At 43.4% G+C, this 26,200-nt stretch overlaps 1 protein-coding gene across 3 annotated transcripts; it reads left to right on the top strand.

The window, feature by feature from the left end:
* The first annotated feature begins 2,983 nt into the window (after window positions 1-2,983).
* On the top strand, window positions 2,984-23,783 carry cables1 (Cdk5 and Abl enzyme substrate 1). 3 transcript variants are annotated; one of them, XM_061084744.1, is made up of 10 exons: window positions 2,984-3,702; window positions 11,344-11,415; window positions 11,569-11,661; window positions 12,923-13,000; window positions 16,595-16,700; window positions 17,281-17,437; window positions 17,586-17,689; window positions 20,737-20,843; window positions 20,947-21,154; window positions 22,010-23,783. In XM_061084744.1, exons 1-10 carry the CDS (start codon window positions 3,098-3,100, stop codon window positions 22,148-22,150), a joined length of 1,671 nt encoding a protein of 556 aa, XP_060940727.1. In that variant the 5' UTR covers window positions 2,984-3,097; the 3' UTR covers window positions 22,151-23,783. The 3 variants fall into 3 exon arrangements, with proteins under 3 accessions (XP_060940727.1, XP_060940728.1, XP_060940729.1); XM_061084745.1 differs by lacking the exon at window positions 11,344-11,415; XM_061084746.1 differs by lacking the exon at window positions 12,923-13,000.
* Window positions 23,784-26,200: the final 2,417 nt, after the last annotated feature.

Raw genomic sequence — 26,200 nt, 5'->3', positions numbered from 1 at the left:
ATGGAAATTAATGGGGTGTCTATATCAGTAACCTTAGAGGATGAGTGATTACAAACGTGGCAGAGTCAATATCATCGATCATTCTGTCTGGATCAGTGTTAATAGTGTTACAGAAATAATGCACAGTAAGGGTTTCAAGGCTTTTATACACTTAGCCGTGATATTATGATGTACATCCACCCTGGGGATTCATAAACATCAGGTCCTATGTGCTTCTTGTGAAACACAGACCCTCAGCATAGTGCAGATTCAAGGTCCAACAGAGAACTCTAGTGGTAAGTTAAGGTTATAGCAGTTTCTGCAAAGCAAACTCATGTGCCAATTTTCTTTGTATGCATTAAAGATCATTTAATTTTGACAAGTTGAACATATTCTATACTTTCCACTATTTAAGACTCGCTCTGGACTAATGGTTGTGTGGCCAGGTGGATGAGATGTTCATTTTTATCGTTTATAAATGATTGTTCTGATGCAGTTTTACATCGTAAAGAAAATTCTATCCGTACAAACAGTGATTGGTGATTGTTACAATCTTTTATCAGATTGACCGTGGTTGGTGCTCACAGGATCTCTGATAATTTCACACATGTATTAAAAGTGTTCACACATTAGATCCATAGATTAGAACCGAAGTCCGACACAAGTATTCTGGCGGTTCTGCCACTGATTTCTTCATTTTCTATCAATCAATCGATCAGTTGCAAGAAAGGCAGCCATAATTATCGTTAAAACTTAAGTGAAAACTGAGAAACTGTTAGAGAAAAGAAGAGGAACACTGCATTGGCTCAGTGGTGCTGTTGCGCTTCCACACTGCTTTTGTTCACCTTATTCAGATTCTACATTGATTATTGATCAGTTCTGTGTTCTTTGGCTGAAGGTGTGAAAACCATGCACTGGAACAGGCCTCTGCCGAACATGGCTGCAAACTAATGCGACCCTTTGGTGGTAACAATATCCACCTTATTTCCCTTAAAATTAGGAGTGTCATGCCAATTTTGAACACATCAGTCTCTTCCTCATTTTTGTTTAGACATTAAATCCTACATAGTTAAACTAAGGCAATGGTTTGCACTGTTGCTTCATGGTCAAGAAGGTTCTGGGCTCAAATCCAATGGCCGGCCAGGGTCTTGTGTGGATTTGCATGTTCCCCCTGTGTCAGGGTGTGTTCTCTCCAGTACTGAGCTCCTGGTCTCCTCCCACAGTCCAGAGACATGCAGGTTAGGTGTGAGCATGAATGATTCATTATCTCTGCATGTCAGCCATGTGTCACGCTGGCAACCTGTCAAGGGCGTTGCACCAGATCGCAACCAATGTCATCTGGGATGGGCTCCAACCTGCAGCCCAGGACAAGTGGTATAGAGCTGATTGATAGATGGATGGATTCATAGATGGATGAATGGATAGATAGATAGATAGATAGATAGATAGATAGATAGATAGATAGATAGATAGATAGATAGATAGATAGATAGATAGATAGATAGATAGATAGATAGATAGATAGATAGATAGATAGATAGATAGATAGATAGATAGATAGATAGATAGGTAGGTAGGTAGGTAGGTAGGTAGGTAGGTAGGTAGGTAGGTAGGTAGGTAGGTAGGTAGGTAGGTAGGTAGGTAGGTAGGTAGGTAGGTAGGTAGGTAGGTAGGTAGGTAGGTAGGTAGGTAGGTAGATAGATAGATAGATAGATAGATAGATAGATAGATAGATAGATAGATAGATAGATAGATAGATAGATAGATAGATAGATAGATAGATAGATAGATAGATAGATAGATAGATAGATAGATAGATAGATAGATAGATAGATAGATAGATAGATAGATAGATAGATAGATAGATAGATAGATAGATAGATAGATAGATAGATATGTTGTTTAACTAATGTCTCTGCAGGGAATGAAGCATTATTTCCACATAATCAAAGCTGGCAGCTACTTGGTTCATTATCTGTAAGGTCAAAGTCATTTGATCAGTGGTGAATCATAATGTTTGGCTCCTTTAGCATTTTCACCTAATCCTATTCCCAGTCTTACAGAGTTCTGTTTAGATTTTTTCCATTTCATTCACACTTTGAAACTGCCCAAGGTTGCTTCCACTGTTCTTGATGGGAACTTGGACACAACAGGATACATAGAAGGGATCAACACAGGGTCGGCTGAGGCCCTATTTGTTCCCCTGAAGGCCTCTTAACACTTAAACCCTGGGAGAGTTTAACATCACTTTATTTCAGGACGTGAGAGGAAGGACTAGGAGACACAAACACCTTCGGTTTGTCCTGTAACTTTCTGGGTCCATTTTCCCACATCCCTTTTAAGGTCATTAACTGAAGGACTGGACAACACCTCTCTCACAATACTTGAATAAGCTCGTAAAGTACCTTTCCCCTCCCAGCTCTGCCTCTCCTGAACTAGTCACACCACCAAAAAACCACTAGATGGCACGCGTCATCGGGATGTGGGCCCCGGAGCAGCAGACGCGATGCACGTCACGCAGACAGATGGCGCAATTGCTGCAGAAAACGCTGACTCAATGCAATCCAGAAAAAAAAAATGGATCTATTTTCTCCAGACAAACAGAGACCAGGGCCCCATTCTGCACACGGCCATACATCATCATGATATTGCATTATATAGCTGCACCCTGGGGGGGGGGGGGGGGGGGGTGATCTGAAAGTTGCTCACTTCATCTTGTGGAATAATGCAAACCGATGGCAGCAGAATGAAAAGTGTCGCTTGTGCAGATTGATGGTTCTACAGACGCAAGGGGGGGTGCTTTACGTAACGTGGTCCTGCTCCAGCGGCCAGGAAAAGGTATAAAAAAACAACACACACACACACACACACACACACACACACACACACACGTATTCCTCACAGCCCATTGGTCCAAATTTTTCCCTGTGCTGCCACAATACTGCACACACGTGACCTCCCCTGTTTTCACCCAGTTTCACGCATGCACTTAAAAGACAGGACACTGGGCCACTCGGCGGCACCAGCACGATTCCCCACAGCTCCCGCCATGACGTCCAGGTGAGACCACTGGTGCTGCTGGTGCTGGGACCGGGACTGGGACTGGGGGACGAGGACCATGGCGGCGGCTACTAGCAGCAACACCTCCCAGCTGCAGATGAAGCACCCGGGCATCGAACACACAAGGAAGCGCATCGACCCGCGGAGGAGACAAGCGGCTCTGAGCTTCCTCAGCAACATCTCCCTGGACGGCCGCCCGGTGCAGGACGAGGCGGACTCCCGCAGCCAGGAGGGGGGGGACAGCCCGCTGGAGCCGAGGACCGGACCCAGCCTGGGGTCCCCGGAGCGGTCCGGGTATGGAGGAGCAGCTGCACCCGGAGCTGTGGTGTCTGGAGCTGCTGCTGCCGCCGCGGAGGCGACCACTGCAGCCCAGGCTCTCGCCTTCGCCAACCAGGCTCTGCTCCCCGGGAACCGGACCTCCAGCTCAGGGTCGGGTCCCGGAGCAGGTCTCCCGGCCGGGGACGTGGAGGGCGACGCGTTCCTGCCCTCCTCCTCCTCGGCGTTCAGCTCGCCCTTCTCCGGCGTGCCAGGCTCGGCCAGGGGCAGGCTGCAGACGTACACTCAGGGAATCCTTCCTGCCTCCTACTCCAGACAGTCCTCCCAGAACTACTGCCTGGAGGGCGGACAGATCGCCAACTCTGCCATGGAGCTCCAGAGGTCCAGGTAACTCCACTGCCTGGTGTTTTAGGGGGGACGTGTTATTACAGTGTGGTTCCTGCTGCTAGGAGCATGTTAGAGATTCAGCTGTGGGCTGCAGGACACTGCTGGTAGACGGATGTTTTCATTTGCAAACAAACAGACACGTAGTTTTGTGTGCCCCCCCACCCCCCCCCCAGGGATTCCATGAGTGTGCCACTGTGAGCATGCACATGAGCAGTGAGGCTACTTCATGTAAAGTCCCGCAAACAAGAGTCAGGGTTTCCATTTGTTTATGCTTCTCACGCATTAACACAAAAGTATTCCACTGACACACCTCCTACTGGGTTTAATTGTTATTCTGCTGCAGCCATAACATCACAGCAGCCTCATTATTACATCTATTATAGTTTAGTAAACCAGTAGTTACCAGAGCATTGCTCAACATAGCAGATGCATCGCTTATTAATCATTTAGTTCAGTAAGTTTAAAACTTAATCTGCACATTGCATTTGGATCTTCTACTGGGTTCAGTGCTGGTGATTGTGTTTTTCCACTCAAAAACACTGTGGCCCTGAATGAATAAATAAATGAATGAATGAATGAACGTTTGAATGAATGAACCGAAGCGTTTTCTTTCAGATTTCTTCCAGGCAGCTGTTGTTTTTTTTATTTTTGCAAAGGTACTTATCGATTTCCCAGCGTGGCATTCTGCCTGGACACAGCAGCAATACACAGCAGGAGGAGAAAGTTCGTCTGTGTGTGTCTGTGTGTGTACTTCACGCAGATGGTTGCAGCCTCATGACTTACTGGTGTGCAGGGATACATTGTGTGTGTGATCCCAGGTCCAGCAGCTGTGGAGCTGGAGCCCAGTTTCCCAGGAGAGGAAACAACAGCAGCACACCTCATCTGCTCCTCTCGGTGTTTCTTGCTCACATGTTCTAAAGCTCCACGCCAATTTTACTGCACCTCAAAACTTATTTTTAGTGGATGTCATTCCTGAAGCTGCCACGCACCTGCCACCTCCCTCTTCTCCTCTGCGTAACAAAAACATCCTGTAACCCTACACCCCCCCCTGTTCAAATGCACATGCCCTCTTTGTCAACTTCCCTTGGGATGGCACCAGGAGAGGTTGGAGGGTCTCGCCTCACAGCAGGACAGCTGTCAGTAGCATTCGTCTCGTGGCTCTCTCACTGTCAGAACCTGCTGTCGAATCCCCTTCTGCCGTGCCGACCCATTCAGAGCCCCTCGCTCATCCTCCCAAAATCCTCTCCTCCCTCTGGTGACTCTGCCAGGCGTCTCAGGAAACTCTGCTTCGTGGTTAAAATGACTCCATAAGCATCTAGTTCCCCTTCCTGACCCTTGAGGAAATTGCACTGCTGAACAAACAGCTTCCGAAATGTCTTAATCTGAACTTTTTTCCTTTTTTTTAATAGAGAAAGACGTGCATTGAAGAGGTTGCATAACACCCAAGGATCCATTAATCAGTCTTAAACGACAGAGTATTTATAGTAGAGGGAAGGAACCAAACAAAACACGATGCAGTGCTGCGCAGTGCGTCTTCAACTGCAGCTTCAGGGACAAATAGAGATTAATTGATACACACAGGCCCATAATATAATTCCTACTAGCATATTACACAAAAATATAAATGTGAAAGTTGTCATTGTTTGTTTGATTGAGCACTTCCTGTTCATGTTGTTGTGTTAAAGTTAAATTCTTCTCATTCCTGACACTGGAAACAGCAGTTGACCAGAAGGTCCATTTGGCAGCTTTGAACTTTTGATCACACATGGACAAGGAGTCTGTTACTCTGAAAAAAAAACCTTTATCTACAGTTTCATTAACAGCTGTGCAAAGCTGCTGTGCCGAGGAAAACCTGTGTGATTAAGTAGAAACCTGCAGATCAAATACTGAATGGACCTGTTGGTTGAATTGTTCCGTCTACTCTTGGTTCCAAGGTCAGGGACGACAATGAATTGCATCTAAAAGTGGACACGCATCAATCGGAATCCAGCAGATTGCATTATTATTGTAGGGGATCTTTTCAGCCATTTAAGAATGCAATGCTGCTTTCCCCTCTAACCTTATAATATTGTATTTTACAATTAAATGTAGATAGCCTGTTATATATTTGAAGACCAATGTCGTCTGTATGAATATGAAAGAACAAGGAAATGTTTTGGAAACCTCTGAAGTGGTACATAGCTGTTAATATTGAGGTGAGATAATATATAGTAATTGTTGATTTTCAATCATAAATACTTAAATATATTTCCCATATTATAACACTCATTCTTGCCAGAAGTGCCTTTTAAGTATTTAATGCTTTATGTACTAATTTCTAGAATACATTTAAGAATAAAATGTATTAAATTCTAATTTCCATGGTTTTCATGTCCTCATGTCAACCATGTGTAGTATTCTTCAGCCTAGGTAGAGGTATGCCCCCTAGTACAGTTTTAGTTCAGATCAAAATCTAAAATACACAAGTTCAAGTATTAACGGTCAGTTTTAGTACTTGACAGTTTTCAGTACTTTGTGCTTTGGACACATTTCACTTCAGAACTAAAACAGTATTGAGGTTCAGTTCTCAGTTGTTTCTACTTCGCAGTTCTGTAATAAGAACAGTATTATGTTGTCAAACCCTGACTGTACCGTTTGGAATGTCTTTTGTAGGTCGACCACAAAAAAAAAGAATTCTAATGTTGAGAAGTAAGCAACCTGTTGATAGAGCGCCGCCATATTCCACTGGCGCGGACAGACAGGCGTTCTGCACAGTGCCTGGTTTGTTTTCCGAGGGCAGCTGGTGGAAACGTGTCCAGAGGTCCCTGGCTGGGAGAGGCAGGATGCCCAGGCGCTCTGAGAAGCAGCCTGGCTCCCAGCTCTGTGTTTTCTGTCCTCCACTTCCTCTCTCAGGGGCATAAGAGACACACTCTCCCCTCAGACTTTTTGGACTTCACTCTCGCTCCCATTCAGGAAGTCGAGGAGCCTCTGATGTGCCGCCAGAACCGACTGCGAGAGGCCAGAACTGCTTCAGACCACATCCTAATCGGAGTCCAGTGCATGAAAATGTTGTGTTTTCACATTCAGCTTTCCTTTCCCACCTCAGCTTTCATCTGTCAAGATCGAAAGGAATTTTCGGTAATGGCGTTTGTGCTCCTCTCACTGCAGCCATACTTTTTTTCCCCTCTACCAAAGAGGTTCATGTTTGTCTGTTTATTTGTTAGCAGGATTACACGAAAAGTACTAAACCGATTTCCACCAAACGTGTTGGAGGGATGGGGGCGGGGCTAGGGAGTTTTGGTGCACATCGGATAAATCCTCAGCTTTCATCCATCATGAATCAGCACGACAACAACAGTCCCTTGAATAGAACATACCTCTTACCATCTGGCTTTGTCTCCCCAAGGCTTAGAACTATTTTCATTTCATCATCCACCAACACATGGACACGAAAAGTGCAGAATCATGCTCTTCATAGTATTTGTAGAAGATCTTTTTTAAGCATGAGGCAGCAGAAAGCCGTAGTTTCTGAGGCAGCAGAAACTACGGCTGGAAAACAAGCAGCATGCAACACTATTCTGCTTCTGTGGAGTTTTTGTGTGATTGGATCACGTACCCCAGGAGGAGATGCTGATTGTTGTTCGCTGAGGTCATGGTTGGCATAATCACAGGCCTGTAAGAGAAGGGTTTCTTTTCCTTCACAGAGTCTCTCTATGTCTGAGCTGTCAACAAATGCACAGTAAAGCCACTGTGAGCCGGACTCGTACCAGTTGGAGGCTTTAACTGCGATGCTGCTCATTCACTTTGAGTAGGGTGATGTTGTCGAACTGCATTGTTGGTCTGTTGCCACGTTGCTCTTTAAGTTGACTTTTTCATGCGGCGATGGAGGCACCAGCCGATCAAATCACGTTAATGCAAAAGAGGAGGCAGACGCTGAACCTGGAGTGTGTTCGTATAATTGATTTTAAAAGCCTGTGATGTTTTGTGTCCCAAGCATGACACGGATTGTCGTTGCCTAAAGTCAAGTGTTAAAGAAAGCACACGAGCAAGTCCAAAAACCAAAGGTCACGAATGCAATGTTCAGCATTCGTTCACCTCAGTTTGTTACGTCTTGTTATGTTTCTGTTTCTTAACTTTTTTCTTTCATTTAGTTTTCAAAGCTGCGGATACAACCCACTTTCCCTCCTGGTGCGTTCCAGGATCAGAGCGGCTGAAAAGCTCTGACACTGAGATTTTGTTTTAATCAGTGTAATCACTTTTCTAATCTGCCTGGTTTTTATTCTATGTGAAAAGAGCCCAGGACATTTCATTTATTTCCGTTCTGCGACTCTCCGGTAAAACGGAAGCGTGTGTCCCATGTGGTAATCTGCCAACACGTGTATGTGTGAGGCTGTTTAATCTCCACATCTAACTAGTCCACCTGGGTTTTAAAGGTTTATTACACGGCACCATTGGGCAGGATTATAAATGTGATTTTTTTAAACATTTCAAATTCTCAGAGGATGGTATGATGGTTGCAGTAGAAGAAGCTTAATGATGAATTAGTGTCCCGTATGTAAATGCACTAAAAAAGACTTAAGGCAACAACAGCAGTATTTGTATCAAAGACACTGAGAGACTCTTGTTGCTTCTTTGCCACTGATTCATACGGAGGCTTCCTTTCTAAGCTTCTGACGGAGCCAAACTTGTAGAAACTGGTTGTTCTCCCTCTAGTTGGTATCAGTGGCCTGTTTGGTGAATGAGTGGCCGGCGCCTGATGTTTCCATGGTTTGTACCAGGCTTGGAAAACATCTTTTGCACGAAAAACACATCGTGCTGCTGCCAATGTTCAGCTGGATTCACGGATCAAAGTTCTCTCAAGCTCCGTTCGCATGCGTCCTCACGAAGTGGAAACATGCCCTTCGGCCAAGTGGTGAATGATTTTTTTAGAGGAATGTAACGATTCATTGAGAGTCCGACTGGAAAAATTACACAATGGAGACGGCTGGACAGGTGGTAACAATATTTAAGTTCTGGGGACAGAGTGATGATCCAGTGAAACCCTGTTTACTGAGTAACCGGATAGGTTTGGATTCTACTCAGTTCAGTTCTCATTCTGTTTGTGTGTTTACATTTATACATATGAGATATCAGCTTCCAAAGTTACAGGCCTTTTAGTTTGAAATTCAACCTTTGTGTTCCTCTGTTGCAGCTCTGCAAGGAAAACACTGGGGAGTTACAATCCTCACATTATATCAACAACTGCTATCAACCAACATTATATGTGACACATCTGACAACTGCAGGATAGTCAGTGTGTTTACATCGGTTATTTCAATGTAAAGTTAGTCCTGTCCAAACAAACTTCTGCCCCACTTTGAAATTGTTATAACACTGGCAGATGAGGAGATTTTTGCTTTCTCATTCAAAACCGTTACCATGGTTCATATCAACATCAGATTTGTACAAACAAACCAAAATGAAGTGGTTCACCATCAGAGCTAATTAGAAGCCTTGTTTTCTTCGGTGACGTGCAGTCATCCTAAACCAGCCGATCCATCTCCCGGGTTGGTCATCGGAGGAGGATGATGTCAGACTGACAATCATGATCCCCCTGGTCTGACCTTCAGGCAGAGGTCAGGGCCCTTGATGATGAGCCTTTGAGCTCACGGTAGCACAGACAGAGCTGACGCCAGCTGCTATTGTCTGAATTTGACCATTCGTGCCCTTTAGCGGAGCTTGATGTTTCTTCCCCCCGGTTTATGATCATCCCCCGGGTCCTAATATACAGCGCGGAGGGTCAGCCGGGAATAATGGCCCTCGGTTTCCCGTCTGCTTGGGCAGGTCTGACTCCTCATGTAAACACTTATCTCACCCCATCTCTTCCAGTATACAGAGTTCACTCAGCTCGTGTTGGTTTAAACCCCGGGAGATCCTCGAGGGCCGAGTCATCTTTTGTTAATCTGTCCTCATGCTCTGTCACTTATTAACCAGTCCGCTCTCCGCTTTCTCTCCCTTTGGCCTGAGATGCTCAGTGGACAGGGGTTGGGGGGGTGGGGTCGGGTTGAAGTGTCATCTGCTTGTCTTTATGCTGCGGCCTCGACGGCATTACAACACATTTTGATTTGTGGAAATAATTAAATGGTGCAACATGATTCAGGGCGGTGTGAACAGTCGCTTGTTTTCGCTCTGACTTGGCGTCGCCGGGCCGTAACACAGCTGCTGCTGAGCACTTGGTGACAGACAGAGCCTTTTGTGAGTCGTGTTTTTCTTGTTTCACAACTAATATTTTAACTTCCACTACTTTTGTTGTAGCCACTTTGCGAGGCAGACTAATGAGTTGGATTAGGCTGTTATTGTGGTGCTAAATATGGAATTACCACCTAGTTTTGGAACAGCTCAGGCTTACTTCACACTCACACACGGGTTTGTTTCTGACACTGGCAGCCAATCATATCGAAGCGGTCCAGCAGAATTAGCCTGTTGAGTTAAGTGTGAAATAAAGGCCATCTGTGACTAAACGTGTTACACAAAGTGCTTATGGAGCCAGCTCGTTATCCTGGAGGCAGCTCAGATCCAGGGGAATTCTCTGTGACCCACACTGGACTGAGGAGCGATCATTGACCACACCGGGTGTCGATCGATGGATTTCATAACTTGACTTTTTTTGTAAATCAACCACAGAGCTTAGAGAAACAGGTGATGATTTACCTCCATTGTTTGACCTCCTCAGTCCCCACACGTTGTTCCAGGGCTTGGTTTCAAAGATCATTGCTTTTTGAGCAATGACAGAAATAGTTGATCAAGCAGCAAAGATGTTTACTTCACTACACTTTGATATATTTTGTCCCTTTTAAAAATGGGTTAAACATGCTTTTATAGCTGAAACCAAGGTATCAACAAAGTTTCTTTATGACATTTTTTATGAAACTCACTGGAAAAATAAGTCACTTCTGAGAAGCATGAGGTAGCGAACAGTTTGACTCATTTTATTCAATTGAAAAAATTCATCAAACATGCGCCTAACCCTAAACAGATTTTTTTTAAAGGTCATATGGAAACCCAGGCGTCATATTGAACAACATTTTGGATAGTTCACGGAAAAATTAATATTCACTTATTATCTACTCACCACTATGATGATGGAGGTGTGGGTGAAGTGTTTGAGTCCACAAAACTCTTTTAGGAGTAAACAATGTTTAGCCAAGGCAACTTCTTCAGATATAATAAATATACAGGAAAAAACACACCATGCCTCCATACTGCTCGTGTGGTGTCATCCAAGTGTCAGCAAACCCCGACATTCAGATTCGACTCGAAACAAGGTAATTTGCAAAATGTTTTAAAGACTAAATGTCCGCTATAGGAAGTCGTTAAGCTAGCAGATGTAGCCATGTGATGTTGTGCCCGAGGGTCCGTGAATGCCCCTCATAGGAAGACATCAGAGGACATTTAGGCTAAAAACACAAATCAGTGTTGTGTTTTTCCCTCAAATTGTTTGCAGTACAATTTGTTCATGAAAAACAGGCACGAAACTGAATATTGTGGTATTTTTTTCCAGAGTTGGTTCATTTAAAAGTTGTTTTGCCTGATGACAGTTGGTCCTGTGAGATTCTGGTGTGATACGTTTTCTCAATCCCCCCCCTAACTTCCAACTTCCCCTCTGTCTGTCTGTCTCCTTAGACGAAGACTAATCTCTCAGCGCTCTTCGCTTGAAACACTAGAAGACATTGAGGAGAATGCTCCTCTACGCAGGTAGTAAACTGCACGTTCACATTGTCCCCTCCCGTATGTCTTGTCTGTCTAAACTGAGACTCCCCGGTGTAATGTATCCAATTGGCACAGTTTCTCTGTCTGTTGTTCGCCCCCGAGATACTGATGATGTGTGTTTGTTTTTTACGTTTTCAGATGCCGAACCCTATCTGGTTCCCCTCGACCAAAGAGCTTCAAGAAAGTCCACTTCATAAAGAACATGAGGCAACACGATATTCGCAATGGAAGGTATGAAGGCAAACAACCCCGTCCCTTAGTCAATACAAGTCCTCAGTGGATAATGGCAGACTGCCCCAGTCAATGAACTGCAGTTTGGATGTTTCTCACATTACAGGCCACATGGAGGCGAGCAGGCCAGCATGTTGTCCTCACTTATTAAGAACATGTAACTGATTCAGAATCTGTAGAAGTCTGTACAGAATTATACATTTCTATCTTTATTTCCTCACAGTTGGAATTTTTGAATCACACGAAATATCTCTCATCTATGAAATTCTAAATCACACGCGCACACACAAAGATTTATCCAGAGCACAAATCCCTAAACACAGACAACCTTTGGCTCAGTGGTGTTGATGTTCTGCTCAGTGTGCAGAAAGGAGCCTGAGAGGAGACGCTTGTTAAAGGTCGGCCAGGAGACCAGGGGAGTGCGTTTCTGAGTAATAACGCTCTGGTGATTTTCATCCTTTTCACTGTCACATTCTTTGGCTTTGAAAGGTAATCGAGTTAGTGTTTCTCTCGGTCTTTTACTTCGCAGAATTCTGTGCTTTTTTTTGGGAGTAAATAATCCTCTTTCAGCTGAATTGCTTTTAAAGTATATTGAATAAATTGAAATAGTTCATTATTTTCAGTTATGTGATTGACACGGAGAAGCAGATCTCACTCTGTAGTCAAGTACCTCTGGTTTGAATCAGTTCACCGAGTTGATGAGATGAGTAAATAGGTTACGTGGTTTTCTCTCATTTCCAGTAAAGATGTGGGATAAAACTGAGCTGAGTCCTTCACAGCATTAATAACTTGCTTGTTGATTAACTGATGCCAGAACAATTCCCTTTCTGTGACTCACGTGCCGCTTGTGACATTCATCATGTGTCTGTGAGTCGCGGCTATTACCAGAAGTAATTTCGAGGTTGTTCATAACGTTAAAGTCAAAAACGTTCCTTCCAGCTGGATATCTGGTCACTGGGAAAATATTTTTGATTGGATCCTGTTCATACACAAGTAGAAGCCAGTTTAGTTTAAAAAAAATGACTCAAGTTTGAACTGAAGTTTTCCAAGATTAAGACATTGCAGAAAAAATGCATCATCGTTTCTTCCAAACCACAGACTCCATGCTCCAGCACTACACAACAACACACACTCTCTGAAAGTGAATTCTCAGTTCACTCTCCTCATTCACTCCAAGTGTTTACTGCACACTTATTTCCAACTTTAACCTGTGGCTCTTTTTTAGATAGACTGATTGATTAGCTTGTTTTTGTTTTTATAGGATAGTCCTTATCAGTGGCAGAAGATCCCTCTATAGTGTATTTTCTGTCCTGCCCTATCGAGATTGTAGCCAAGCAGGGTATGTATCCGACAGCATGCCGAACCCTAAAACCTCCTCCAGCCTGTGCTCCCTCTTTGTCTTTGTTTTCCCATCCCTCTCTTACTTTGGATAAACTCCTCTCTGACTGGTCATCATCTAAGGGTTGGTTTTGGTGGATGCATCTTTACCTTAAGGTTTAAAAACCCATTAAAGAACCATTTGGCTGAAATGGGCTTTAAAAGATGTTATTTGGTATAAAGGTTTAACACATTGATGCCTAATGCTTGTTGCTTGTGTTGCTGTTTTCACAAATCGGCTCTGGTGGCTTTTGGGGCACTCATTCTTTTTGGTTCAAATCAACTCATTTTTGTCTGTCGCTGGCTTTGCTGCGTAGCATTTAAGGCTTCATCCATACTACCACATTTTAATTTGAATTAAACCATCAACTCTGCTTCAGATACGCCTGATGTCCACACTGCTCTGGAAATTCAGTGGCACTAAAATCGAGAAGTTTCCAAAATGAAGCCCTGCTTTAGTTTTAAAACACCGCGGCTGTGTTTTAGTCTGGACAGGCTTAAAGGGAAATGTTTGGGAAAAAATGATGTAGACACTCATATCCGCTAGATTCGTCCGGCTGCTTCCCGAAGTAAACAACCGGCATCAGCCTTGGCCACCAGTGTAGAACCTAACATGGATAGTCAATGGCATGCCCAGTGTGCCTGAGTGTTTATGTGATATTCGTTTTCAGGCGAATTTAAATCTATACAAAGAAAGACATTGTTTTAGTTTGAAAATGCCAAACAAAAAACGTAGTAGTATGGATGCAGCCTAGGATTCACCTCAATGAGGTTCCTCCTGTCTCTAGATTATTCTAATGCCCAAATTAATTGTGGTCTAATCATCAACAATGCTGCTCGACTGGAACATCTGTTGTGTGTCCCAGTTGTTGCTTTTAACCATTACAGATTATTCCATGTCTGGGCTCCGAGTTTACATCAATGGAACAGGACTCATTTTACCTCCTAGATGTTTTTTACCCTTTTTGAAGCAAAACAAAGGTCCATGTAACGGGAACCCACCTGTCCTGCGTGGGGGAGTCTCTGGTATGGGCATCGCACTGACACCCCCCCCACGCCCAGTCACATGAACCGGTGTGTTTTGGAGGAAGTGAAAGAGAAAAGGGACAGATAAACACCAGAGGACACAATGCGCAGAGAAGAAAAAGCCTCACACCGGGGCTTAGTGAAGAACATAAAAGGCTCAATCAGTTTGTGGAATTTCCTAAGCCAGCCAATCAGTGCAAGGTCAAGGGTAAATAAACCCCCCGCGCGCTTTCGTGAATTTGACAGCTCACTCCTGCTCATTGAGAGTTTACAGTGAGTTGTCAAGTCAAGTGTAATAACTGCAAAAACTACTTTTTTTTAAATTGTCTGGACTTATTGCATGTCGTTTTTTCCTCTTTTTTAATCTCCTTTCTTTTATCTTTAACTCCTGTCCCTTAAACAACTAATGCCCAATTTCACACAGTAGACTGCTCCCAAAAAACAACCACTTTTATATGTCTGCTAAATATAACAACCAGGAGATGATTAGCTTAACGTAGCATTAAGAATGGACACTAGGGAGGAACAGCTGCAGCTTGGGTAATGATGGGGGCTAATTCTTGGGCAGGAACAGTAACTTCTTCCAAGATGATGATCTCACATCAGGAAGTTACTGGTCCTGGCTGAAATAATAGTTCCACACTTAAAACAACAACTTGTTATTATCACTCCTTCATCCTCAAATCAAACAAGATGAAAGTTTACCCTTTTGGACAGAGCTGTTTCCCCCAGTTTCTGACGTAATGCTAAGCGTTGCCAAATGACTTCTGGTTGTACCTCACATTTAGCAGACTGACATGAAAGTGGATTGGATCTTACCATCAAACATTTCCCCACAATGTAAAATAGCGTAAACCGGACATGTGTGTTTATGGGAAGATGCCCGATGATCTTGCGTTCCATCTACTCTTGGTTTAGCCATAACTTTCCCGAGTGGACGTCTGCATGTTCTTCTTGTATTGGCATGAACTACACATGTTTCTGACCCTTAAAGACATGCATGTTAGGTAATGCTCCTGACAGTGCAGCCTTGTCGCAGTTGGATAAAAGGTTAGACGGGTCAAATGCAAAGGGTAGATCTCCTCATTGGGAATAATGACATGCAACCTAGTGACGCCAACTTTTAGTTTAATGGGTGAAGCTTAAGCAAGACCGGGGTAAGATTACTACAAATCAGTCACCTCAACACTAAAAGCCCGAGTAGGAGCAGGGTTCAAGATTCCTTCGGTCATGTCAGTATTTATTCTTTGTCCATCGATTGATAGATTTAGAAACATTTGGATATAATGAGCACGAATATTATAACACGACTAACATCCAGAGGTGTAACGCCAGTGAATCCTACTCATGCATGTCACTGAGCAATTCCAGCTTTCTTTATGATTTCCTTTCATACCTCCTCATCCTCAGCAGACCGAAGCTTCACAGCAAAGCTCTTCTCCCTAGAAAGCTTTTCTGTCTCTTGTGTTTCCCCTCTTGTTTTTAGTGTAATCTTCCCTGTTGCTGCGAGATGTCTGCTGCCTGGGGATATCCGTGTGTCTATGATGCATCTGTCAACATTTTGTCCTTACGTGCCTGTCTGCCCGATAACACTGTTTCCATTATAACAGATTGGCCCCACATGTCATCGAAAACACTGGGAGAGTCATGTGAGGACCCGCTGTGTCATTTCTTTCTATTCGTCAGTGCTCCGCTTTAAACAGGAAGCAAGGCCGAGCTTGGGAGGGTAGAAAAACAAGACAGCGCTGCAGCTCACACAATATACAAATTATCAGCTAAAATAAGGCTGGAGTAAATATTTAAAATGTACAGGTGCATATTTTTTTTTTTTAAAGTATTCAAATTTTCCGGTGATCTTTTAATCTCAAACCTTAAATCAAGTGGAAACAAGATCATCCTCAGTTTTGCGTTACGTCATCCAGTAAGACCGAGTGCGTGTCATCATCTTCGTCAGTTAGCACACGCTCTGCATTAGCCTTCATTAGCACTGACCTAAAATCATCCAGTGACGTTAATTCATAGCAGTAACTACTGTTTACTTTCATTAGCCTATTTTCCTCTGTAGTTTCCTTATGCCAATTAATTACGAGTTTAAGGGCACATGGTTTAATTTTCATGTGATTGCCCCTTTCATTTGTATCATTTTAGCAGCACAAGTATTTAGCCCGTCCCGAAGTATTTCATTCAATGGCGACTGATTTACTCTCCAGCCACTCGGATCTGCATATCTCCCACAGTAGATTGACTTTCCAGGCACTGGTGAAGCTGCAGCTGAGTTTGAAACTATTCTCTTCCTCCATCCTCCCTCCCAAGGGGGCTCTTTATCTCTGATTGCTCTGAGATGAACCCACGGACCTTTACAGAAACTAGGCCAGCTGATAGGCGCAGATCGATACAAGCCCTAAATCTGTGAATCTCTGAGTTAGAGAGGCAGAGGTGAGATAGAACAGGTCCCCACCCACAAGAGAGGACACTAAACGAGGCACAGTATTGTTTGTATCCTGAAAACGAATCGTGGTGTCATCATCAGGGATGTGAAGCTGGAAGGGGGGCGTCAGCGGCACCCGTCAGGAAGTGTCAGTGCCAAGGAGATGGTGATTGGACTGGAGGGGGTGGAGCTAGGAGCAGATGGAAAGGTGAGACCTCAGCGGAAGAATGCACTTGTGAAATGTCAATTTAGTTAGCTTGTCCTATAATGTCTTTATATAACCCAAGAAATCTTGTCGATGGAAAATTTTAAGATTGATAAAAAAATGTGATATTGATGTTGGTCTTTAGTGAGTAGAGCTGGATGTTGCTATGATAAAGTCAGCTTTAACATGTGAAGAAGTATTTCCTTAAATAAGGAGCCTTTTGCTTTTTTAACATTTTTGTTGAAAAAAATTTTTTTTTAAGCTCCGTGTTAAAAGGTATAACTGCTAGAAAAATGTTCAGTGCATATGGAATGGCTGAAAATGGCCAGTTTTTTACTTTTGAACATTACTGCTTATTTGCAACTGTTTTTTGTTTAATAATTGATGAAATGTATATAAAAACATTGTTGTTGTTGATCAATTAATGACAACTTTAATCGATTTGGGCAACATCCGGTTAATGTGCTGATACGCTGGGAGACTTAATGAAAATGTTACTTCCTGCAAAACATAATCTCACAGCTTGAACAGTGTTTTTTTTTAAGGCTGAAACAGACATTACCGTTTGTGCCTGTGTCCACAGACTGTGTCCTACACCCAGTTGCTGTATCCCACCAACGCACTGGGAGGTCGAAGAAACACCATCGACTCCACCTCCTCCTTCTCTCAGTCTCGTAACGCCAGCCACCGCAGCCTCAGCCTGGGCCGAGCCAACAGCAACCAGAGCAGCATAGACACAGGTCAGTCGCCCGCCAGCCAATACTCATAATGTTGTGTCCTGCTCATCCACCAGCTGTTGTTTCTTTTAACGTACGTGCATTGTAAAAGAAATGGGTCAAATGTTAACTTGTGGCTCGACCTCTGTTGCTGTGTTTGTGCTCACGGCAGGGAACGATTTGGCCGAATTCCGTGAGTACGACCCCAATCTGCTGGATGACCCTCAGTGGCCGTGTGGAAAACACAAGCGAGTCCTCATCTTCCCCTCGTACATGGTGAGAAAGTTCTCCAGCTGCGTCTTAACACGTTTTGAAATGTTTTATTGAAACTTCCTGCAGAATCTCATCATAAATGCTTTTTTGAAAACAGTAATTTTTGGCGCTATGGACCTTTTGTGCTCAGTTTTCCCACGAAAAAAACCCCACGAACAATAACCAGGGAGATTTGTTTGGCTGTAAAAACTCCTCCTGAATTTTATCAGCTGTTTGTGAAAGGCAGCAAGGAGGATGTTTCAGACGGTTTTAATCAGGAAGGTCATTGGCTCAAGACTCTCTCCCACCTTATAAAGCATATACATACATTATTCTCACGTAGAGGCCAGTAGCTGTTAACACAGCCCCTGTAGTGTTCACGTCTCTGCACTAATCACTGTCACTTTTCCAGACAAGAACGGATGTCTGATTGTGGTTGGACGAGCCGGTTAAAAAAAAAAGAAAAAACCCTGACAGACTCCCACCTCATTCTTTCCCGGGCTCTGTTATTGTTACGCAGCCTGGCAGAATGCACAACAAGGACGGACATGGTTGAATGTTCAGTCAAGGCCAGGCTATGCTCCCCCCCCCCCCCCTTCTCTTTTCCTAAAATTACAAAACCTGGCATCTCACAACAAGGGCTATTGTGTTTGCTGCAGGACTGGAACCAGTAAATTCTCAGCATTTCAGAGGGAAAGTTAACTGAACTTTCAAATTCAGGCAGGAGATACTGTATTTTTCTTTCATCCTCATCGCACCATTGAGAAAATGACCATGGAAATTACTTTATAGGTGGTAAAGAAGCATGTTTAGTGGCGGGCACATTTGTGAGTCATTATCCTCATGCTGAAAGCATGGAATAATGAAAATGTTTTGACATAAGTTAGTGTAGGACGTGATCATAGCTGACAGACGTGAGCCTTTTTTAATGTTCTCTTCCGGAGCTGACCATCGATAAGCATTCGTTCTACTTCACGCTTCATGAGCAGCATCCCGGCGTTCAGCAAAGTTGCTATTATTCACATTCCATACGCTGCCTGCATTCAGAGAGACATCCTTATATTTTTAGAGCCACTGCAGTGTGTCCTTATTACATTGCTTATGCTTAGTGGACACTATAGTAAAGGATAATCCAATTGATTGTACAACTCAAGTCTTTCATGAACAAGAATGCAGAACGTGTAAATCTGTATGTTGTGTATGTTTAATTTAAATTTGAAATACTGATATATATTAATCTGAATGAAATATCTCGGCAAGTGATTCAAAAAGTTAATTTCGGACCCTCAGCAGTATAATATCCCTCAGTCCAAGGTAATCTCTTCAGTTTGCTTGTTTCGACTGATCAACAGGAACATTATTTTTTTGTGGTAAACTTTGAGTAAGGTTTCTACACAGAAGACATCACTAACAAAACAAAAGTTCAGAAGTGCAAGACGATATCTACACTTCAGCTGCAGAGTTGTAACAGTCGCTCAGCAGGTTAAGGGTCATGCGTGAGCTGGGTGGAGATAAAAATGTGTGCGTGTCAATGAGCCAGTGTAATAGTGTGATAGGCCAGTGTGTGTGTACATGTTTGAGGCTGAAAACAAGAAAGACAGAATGCAGGAAGAGAAAAAAAAATTGGTTTAGAGAATCTGGCCAAAGTGTTGGTAGTAATCCTGTGGTGGGTCAAAGCTTAAGGTACTAAGAATATATTTTCAAGCCGATATATATATTATTTAATGAAGTGCCACATTAGACATTATATGACTTTTCTTTTCCGGAAAAAATCCAAAGGATGTGGGGTCAGTGCTTTCTTCCAAGTGATTTGCCTCGATGCTTCTTTCGCTCCGTTGCAGCATCGACAATGTGCAACTCCAGTCAACGTTATCTTAGAAGTGCAGTCCACCAACCACAACAAATGACCACATCCCATCGCAGCACAACACAACAGAACACACACTCTATCACAACTCCCAGTTAGTCAAACTACAGTGTAACGTATTCCAGGCCTCACGCTCGGTTCATGTCTGTGTTAGAGGTGATAACAGTCCGACTTCAGTTACATCGTTTATCAACATGATGCTGCTTAGTCATGGTCTTGCTTTATGTGTCTCCTGTCGCCATTTTGGCCGACGCCTAGAGTTGGGTAACATTTGAGTTTTATAGATTCTGTTTATAAAGTTATTGACTGTGGGTCTTATCAATTCTGATTTTAAATAACAATAATAAAAATCTGGGTTAAATGTTAAAGGTTCAGTGTGTAGAATTAAGCGACACCTGAAGTTGAAGTTGCATGTTGCAGCTCAATACCCCTTCCAAAAGAGAACCTGTGGTCGCCTTCATCTGTCATGAAAACTCAAAAGTTGTTTAGTTTGTCCACTCTGGGCTACTGTGAAAACATGGCAGCCTCCGTAGAGAGGACTTGCTCCCAATGTAAATATAAAGTAGATAGTCGTGTTTTTGTTTGTTCTTATACTGGCTAATGACGTTTGTACATCGTCTGTCTTGGAGATTTAAGGAATTATTTTGGTGCAATGCAATATTATCTTTATTACTCGGAAGAATTATCTATGCAGCGAGCAGCAAAGATCCCTTTTACCTCATCTTTAATCTAAGCTGTGAATTTAACGAGGAGCTAGAATTGCACTTTGCTCTACTGGGATTATGTTTCCAAACCCAGACTCTCAGACCCTCGTTAAACCATCTCGACGTGACTCACCCACCTCAGAGCGTGCTGTGACAAGCTCTGAGGATTGTTCAAGAGGAGCGTGACGAAGGCGTGGACACCTCTGTACGCAACTCAGTGTTTTTCATGTCCTCTAGGTTTTTAAATGAGAAGACTGGTGATCATCTGTCTCTTTCTCGCTGTCTGCTAATCCCATTAAAAAAAAGTGGCTGGATACACAGGAAATACCTGTTTTGGTCTGTTGGTGGAATTTGTTTACTGAACATCACCTGGTCCTTTTACGTGACACCGGGTAACACCAGTGCTCAGTGTGAGACGGTGGAATCCAACACGAGCGTGCGAGGATCCAGTCGCCTGAAAGTGAGGTCACTCTGACACTGCCTCTGGTTTTTCTTTCCAGACCACGGTCATCGAATACGTCAAACCATCTGACCTCAAGAAGGACATGAATGAAACCTTCAAGGAGAAATTCCCCCACATTAGACTCACGCTCAGCAAGATAAGGAGGTAAAACGGAGAGAAAGTGTTGATAAAGACAAATTCACAGTGTCCCTCCTTCATTTACACCTTTCTCCTTTCTCATTCTCTCTCTTTGTTTCACCCTGTGCAGCTTGAAAAGGGAGATAAAGAAGCTGGCTCTGTTGGAGTGTGGTTACGAGGAACCCACGGTGGCCATGGCTTTCGTCTACTTTGAAAAACTCGTTCTTCAAGGCAAACTAAACAAGCAGAACCGTAAACTCTGTGCCGGAGCTTGTGTCCTTCTGGCGGCGAAGATCGGTGGTGATCTGAAGAAACATGAAGTCAAGCACTTGATAGACGTGAGTTTCTCCACACATCTGCAATTCTCAAGACTTTACTCCTTTGTTTTTAATGAGTCCTCAACAGGTTAAAAACAGTGAAAAACTTTCCACTGTGAAGTTTCTTTGTTCAAAATTTATTTTTCTGTGCTGCGAGCATCAAAAACAAAATTCCACTTTATCTGGCAGCAGCCGCAGACGTCTCAGAATAAACCGTAAAACCAAAACTATTTGCACGGCTGGACAGCACGATGAGGCATGTGAAGAAAATCTCCTGACCTGAAGGAAGCAACCTCAGGAGATCTCAGACGTCTGTTTGTTGAATCGACGCATCTAAGAGAAAAAGAGAGGAGCAACACAAATATTAACAAATAAACCTGTGGCATGCCGCCTAAAATCTGAGGCCAAGACTCATTAACCCACGTGGAATTATCCCTTACATCCTAATCTGGATATTCTTCATCGAACAGCATCATCTATATTTGTGTAAAGATTTTTTTGCAAGCCCTCAAACACAACCTCACGTTTTACACGACTCACGTTGTAAACTCTGTGAACCCAAATGACCTTGAGGCTTCACCGCTAACACTGATTTTCTGAGGGCCCTCGGTTGCTAAGGTCACAGCTGATGGGGAATTAGAAGATGCATCTCAACAGCTTTAATATCTCTTATGTTGTGAAATATAAAATGAAGAGAATCTTATCCGCATAAGGAAATAAATTGGTCTGATGTCATTTTGTCCGTGGCAGAGCAGGGCCAGCCCTCTAAATGCTAGTTCAAAATGAGCAGTTATCAGTCCCAGAAAAGTATTTAGGAATGCAGCACGACATGTATCTGTTTTCTTAATCTTCATCCTCAATTATTATTTTTGGCAGAAACTGGAGGAGAGGTTCCGGGTGAACCGCCGGGAGCTGATCGCCTTCGAGTTCCCTGTCCTGGTGGCGCTGGAGTTCAACCTGCACCTGCCCGAACAGGAAGTCATGCCCCACTACAGACGCCTGCAGCAGACCACCTAGCATTGGTGACCCATCAGGAGGACGACCACCATGTTCTCCTGATCCGCATCCCTCGGTATCCATCCTCTCACCTTCCTCCTCCTCCTCTTCCTCCTCCTCCTCCTCCTCCTCGTCTTGACAGCTTCAAGGCGCCACTTCAAGGTTGTCACTCAACTGCGGCAGGTCCTCGCCTTGACAACACTCTCCTTCATCTCACAGACCTGGAATCAGCCAAAGGGACACGCATTTTTAAAAGAGACTTTTTTCCATTTATCGACTTCTACATTCATAATCACTACATGGATTTGTGAAAGGAAGAGTTCAATCGTAGCTCTTTTTCTAGTTTGACATCTCTTCATCTTCACTTTGTGTATTTTAGACTTCTCTTGTTGCTTAAGGGAGCTGCTTTTCATTTGAATCTTGAATTTTTCTCTCACAGTTAAAGCAACCAATGATTGTAGGTATTTTTTTTATCATCTCGTCATTTATCTCCTTCTTGTAGACTTTGGTAGGATCGGTTGCCTCCTGAGCTGCATCGAACCTGAACTCAAGCCTTTTAAAGAGGCTGGTTTTGGCTGGACTGTTATTCCTCAGAGATTGTTTTTGCAAGTCATCGTCTTAAAAGTGCACTTTTTGAAAAACTGCGAGTCGTAGGCCCAACGGGGACATGATATTTTCTCAGACTTTTAATGAGCTCGGGAACTAACCTTGAAAAATAGTTCTCGAGCGCCACTCGCGTCATTCCGCCTTTGATTTGTTTTCTCCCTCTTCTGTTGTATTCAATATTTCTTAAGCCACAAGTATCCGCATGATTGTTGAGATGGGACTTCTCCTCTTTTCCACTCATTTTCTACCAGTCAGACGCTTGCCACGGACTCACAGAGACCAGACCCACTTTGATCAGTGTCGAATTTCCCGTGCTCTATGTTAGAGTGTATCGTTAGCACGTTTACGGTGCTACACTGGGGTCGAGACAAACGCAGCCATGGACCAGTGATGAGGATCGGCAGCAGGGCGCTCTCGTGTGGAGAGAGAATGTCCTTAACCCTGTGGATGCGGGTTAAGACCCTGTGCCGGTAATCCTGCTGAAGTGTCCTTGAGCAAGACACAGAGTAGCTCCAGGCTTTAGGGTCACTGCTCTTTGCCTGACCTCTGAGGAGGAGACAAATCTAAACGAGACCCTGAAAAGGATCAAACATTTGCATAGATCTTTGAATATTGATTGTTGTTTAGGAAAATAAACAGAGAAATTAAGGGGGGGAAATTGTGCCAATATGACCAATTTAGATAAGTATTATTCCATTTACTTGGCATGTATCTCAACTTGATTGCTTTTTTTATTTCCTTGAAATCTTCACACAAAACCACAGAGTATTGAGCAGCCACCAGATCAGGAACATACAGTCCACCTACTGGTATTTGCCGCTGAAATTTGAAGGTATTTGAGCTGAAATGATCACAAAACCAAATTTTGTAAAGATGAACGCATGGATTGTGCTGATTGAAGATGGGAAAAAAATTACCGAGCTTCTTTCTGATTGCAAGCCCAAAGATTCCGCTGTAAGATGAACTCTGACTCTGTGAGGAAACACTCACGGGCGACACTCACTACCTGTGTACGTTTGTAAATAAACTGCTTTGCTTGTTCAATCAAACATAAGACTGGGGTTTCCTTGTTCCTGAATGTGATTTGAATCTGCAGCCTAAAGACTTTAAGGAGGTTCCCCTGTCTTTTCCTCTAGCGCCACCATCAGGTGACCATCATATAATGTGTATAAAGATGGGGTCTCTCAACTTTCTCCCACTATCCAGTAGTTAAGCTAAAAATCCCAGATACGGGGCTGCCATCTTGCACATTTGTAGGCGGAGTCTACACAGTAGCAATCAGCTGTCATTCATAAACTTACACACTGTTTATATAGCTTCATATAACTAATAAAAACCAAACTTAATGTAATAACAAACACTATTTTTCAAGTGTGCACTGATTTGTTTTTAGTTTGATCCGTGTCCTATCCACTAACCAAGAGGAGGTGGGATTTACTACATAATACTGCAGCCAGCCACCAGGTGGCGATCAGGACACAGTCATGTCGTCCACTTTTTTTCCAACAGTTGGCATTTTGGGTTTCAACAGTTATTGGACAGATTACTAAATGCTCTGCGATAACAATATAGTTATCAACCTATGGCTGTGGCCTCACAACAACTGAGATGTTACCTAAAAACTAAAATAGAATCGACAGAAACACACAGGATTCCATCTATGAAAAATGCAAGTGGTAGACGTGTGTTTTTAAGCTAATTCAAACCATTGCACATTTTCTAAAAAACAACACAGTAGCTAAATCTAACTTCTTTAGCTCTTCAGCACCTTGACAATTCAAATGATCCTATTACTATGTGATAAATAACAAATCTGGGATCATATTTGATGCTTTGATACGTCTCATTTATGAATTTACAGTATCTCTTAGCAGTGGGTCTGTTCATTTATCTGTCACTATTTGCTCCATATTGAATCTGAAATGTGAGCTGCAGTTTTTTAGGATTTCTGCTCGATGTCTGAAGCTCATGTCGACTCTTAAACCAGACATGACTCTGTTTAAGACTGGATTCTAACCTTTATCCCTTCTTGTTTGGAGCCCCCTTCATCAAACACACCTCATAACTCATGTTTCCAGAACGCCAGGTCTGATCAGGTCAGCACATGAGACTGCGGCGGCCTTGACTGGAAGCGGCCTGCACCTGTGGCTCTGATGCAATCTCAGAGGTCTGTTTCTCATGGAGGGGGCGGGGGGGGGGGGGGGGACACACATCCAACGTAAACAAGGCCCGCAGCCACGCCGGTCACGCCAGTCTCGTGCTGCCATCAAAACAAACAGAGCAGGCCCGAGCGTGGACACATGGCATACGTGGCTTAGTCCCCTCCATTGACGGCCTAATACCCCCCCCGGCGACTCATAAAGGGGGCTATTGACAGCCCTTCCTGAGCCCTGCTCACACATAAGTGACCCTCATTGTGAAAAATATGTGTACCATCGTTTGGGGCAAGCTGCAGTCTATTGCCCTTCCCTTTAAAATAACTTTTGGCTGAAACGGCATTTTGCCCCTTTTCCCTGTCCTGATGCTGTGACTCAGGACTTTCCCGTCATTTACAGTAGTTTGTAAACAAGGAAGTGTGGCCGCTGAGGCTTGTGGTTAAAAAGCTGCAGGAAATAACAGTGTGAGAATTATTATTATATTATTATTATTTGATTTCCTTCATTTAGAGTTGAAGCTGAGTTTTTGTTATGGTAAATGGTTAAATGGTTTTGAATTTATATAGCGCTTTTCTAGTCTTGATGACCACTCAAAGCGCTTTACAGTACAGTTTTTATTCACCCATTCACACACACAGTCATACAGTGCATCTATTCGCAGCACTTTGTTATTCTATGAGTTATGTACAAACTGATGGGAACAATGAGAGCGTCCCTCTTCACTGACTGCACCGTTGTGTTGTTATCCCAAACTTGGACTGGGAGAGCTCTGCGGGTGGACCTGAAAATCTGATCCTCTCCTCGTGTTTGACAACGCTACCTAATCCCTTTTGTTCCACCCCAAGAGTCTATTTCAGAGACAACCGAGACCAGTGTAACAGAAAACCAGTGACGCAGGGGGGGGCATTAAATGCTTCTTACACTTATTTATTGATGGATAACGTAGATCCACTTTTTCGTTTTAAGTTGGAGCGCTGGAGGTCCCGGTGTGAGTTCCAGGAAATCTGTGGGAGGAAAACACACGGAGAGGGTGGACGGCAAAGACAGGACCAGGTCTGGATAAACTATGTGGTATATTTTATATTGAAAAACTAGTTTTGAAACCTGTACTAGGAAGAATGGCTGTCTCTTGCACTCATAATAAAAATGTAATAAACACCATGAGAGCCTTTTTGGGGAAGTTTGGATTATGTGTTCTCAATACATTTCCCTGTCGTCCATGTTCCTCTATTTAACAGAAGCGAAATCACACTGCTGCAACTAATTCTACACGTGCTCTCTTTTTTTACATCCACCACATAACTATTAA

Source organism: Limanda limanda, chromosome 13 (genome assembly GCF_963576545.1).
Source record: "Limanda limanda chromosome 13, fLimLim1.1, whole genome shotgun sequence".
NCBI classification, from domain to species: domain Eukaryota; kingdom Metazoa; phylum Chordata; class Actinopteri; order Pleuronectiformes; family Pleuronectidae; genus Limanda; species Limanda limanda.
This window is presented reverse-complemented; position numbering and strand designations above follow the sequence as displayed.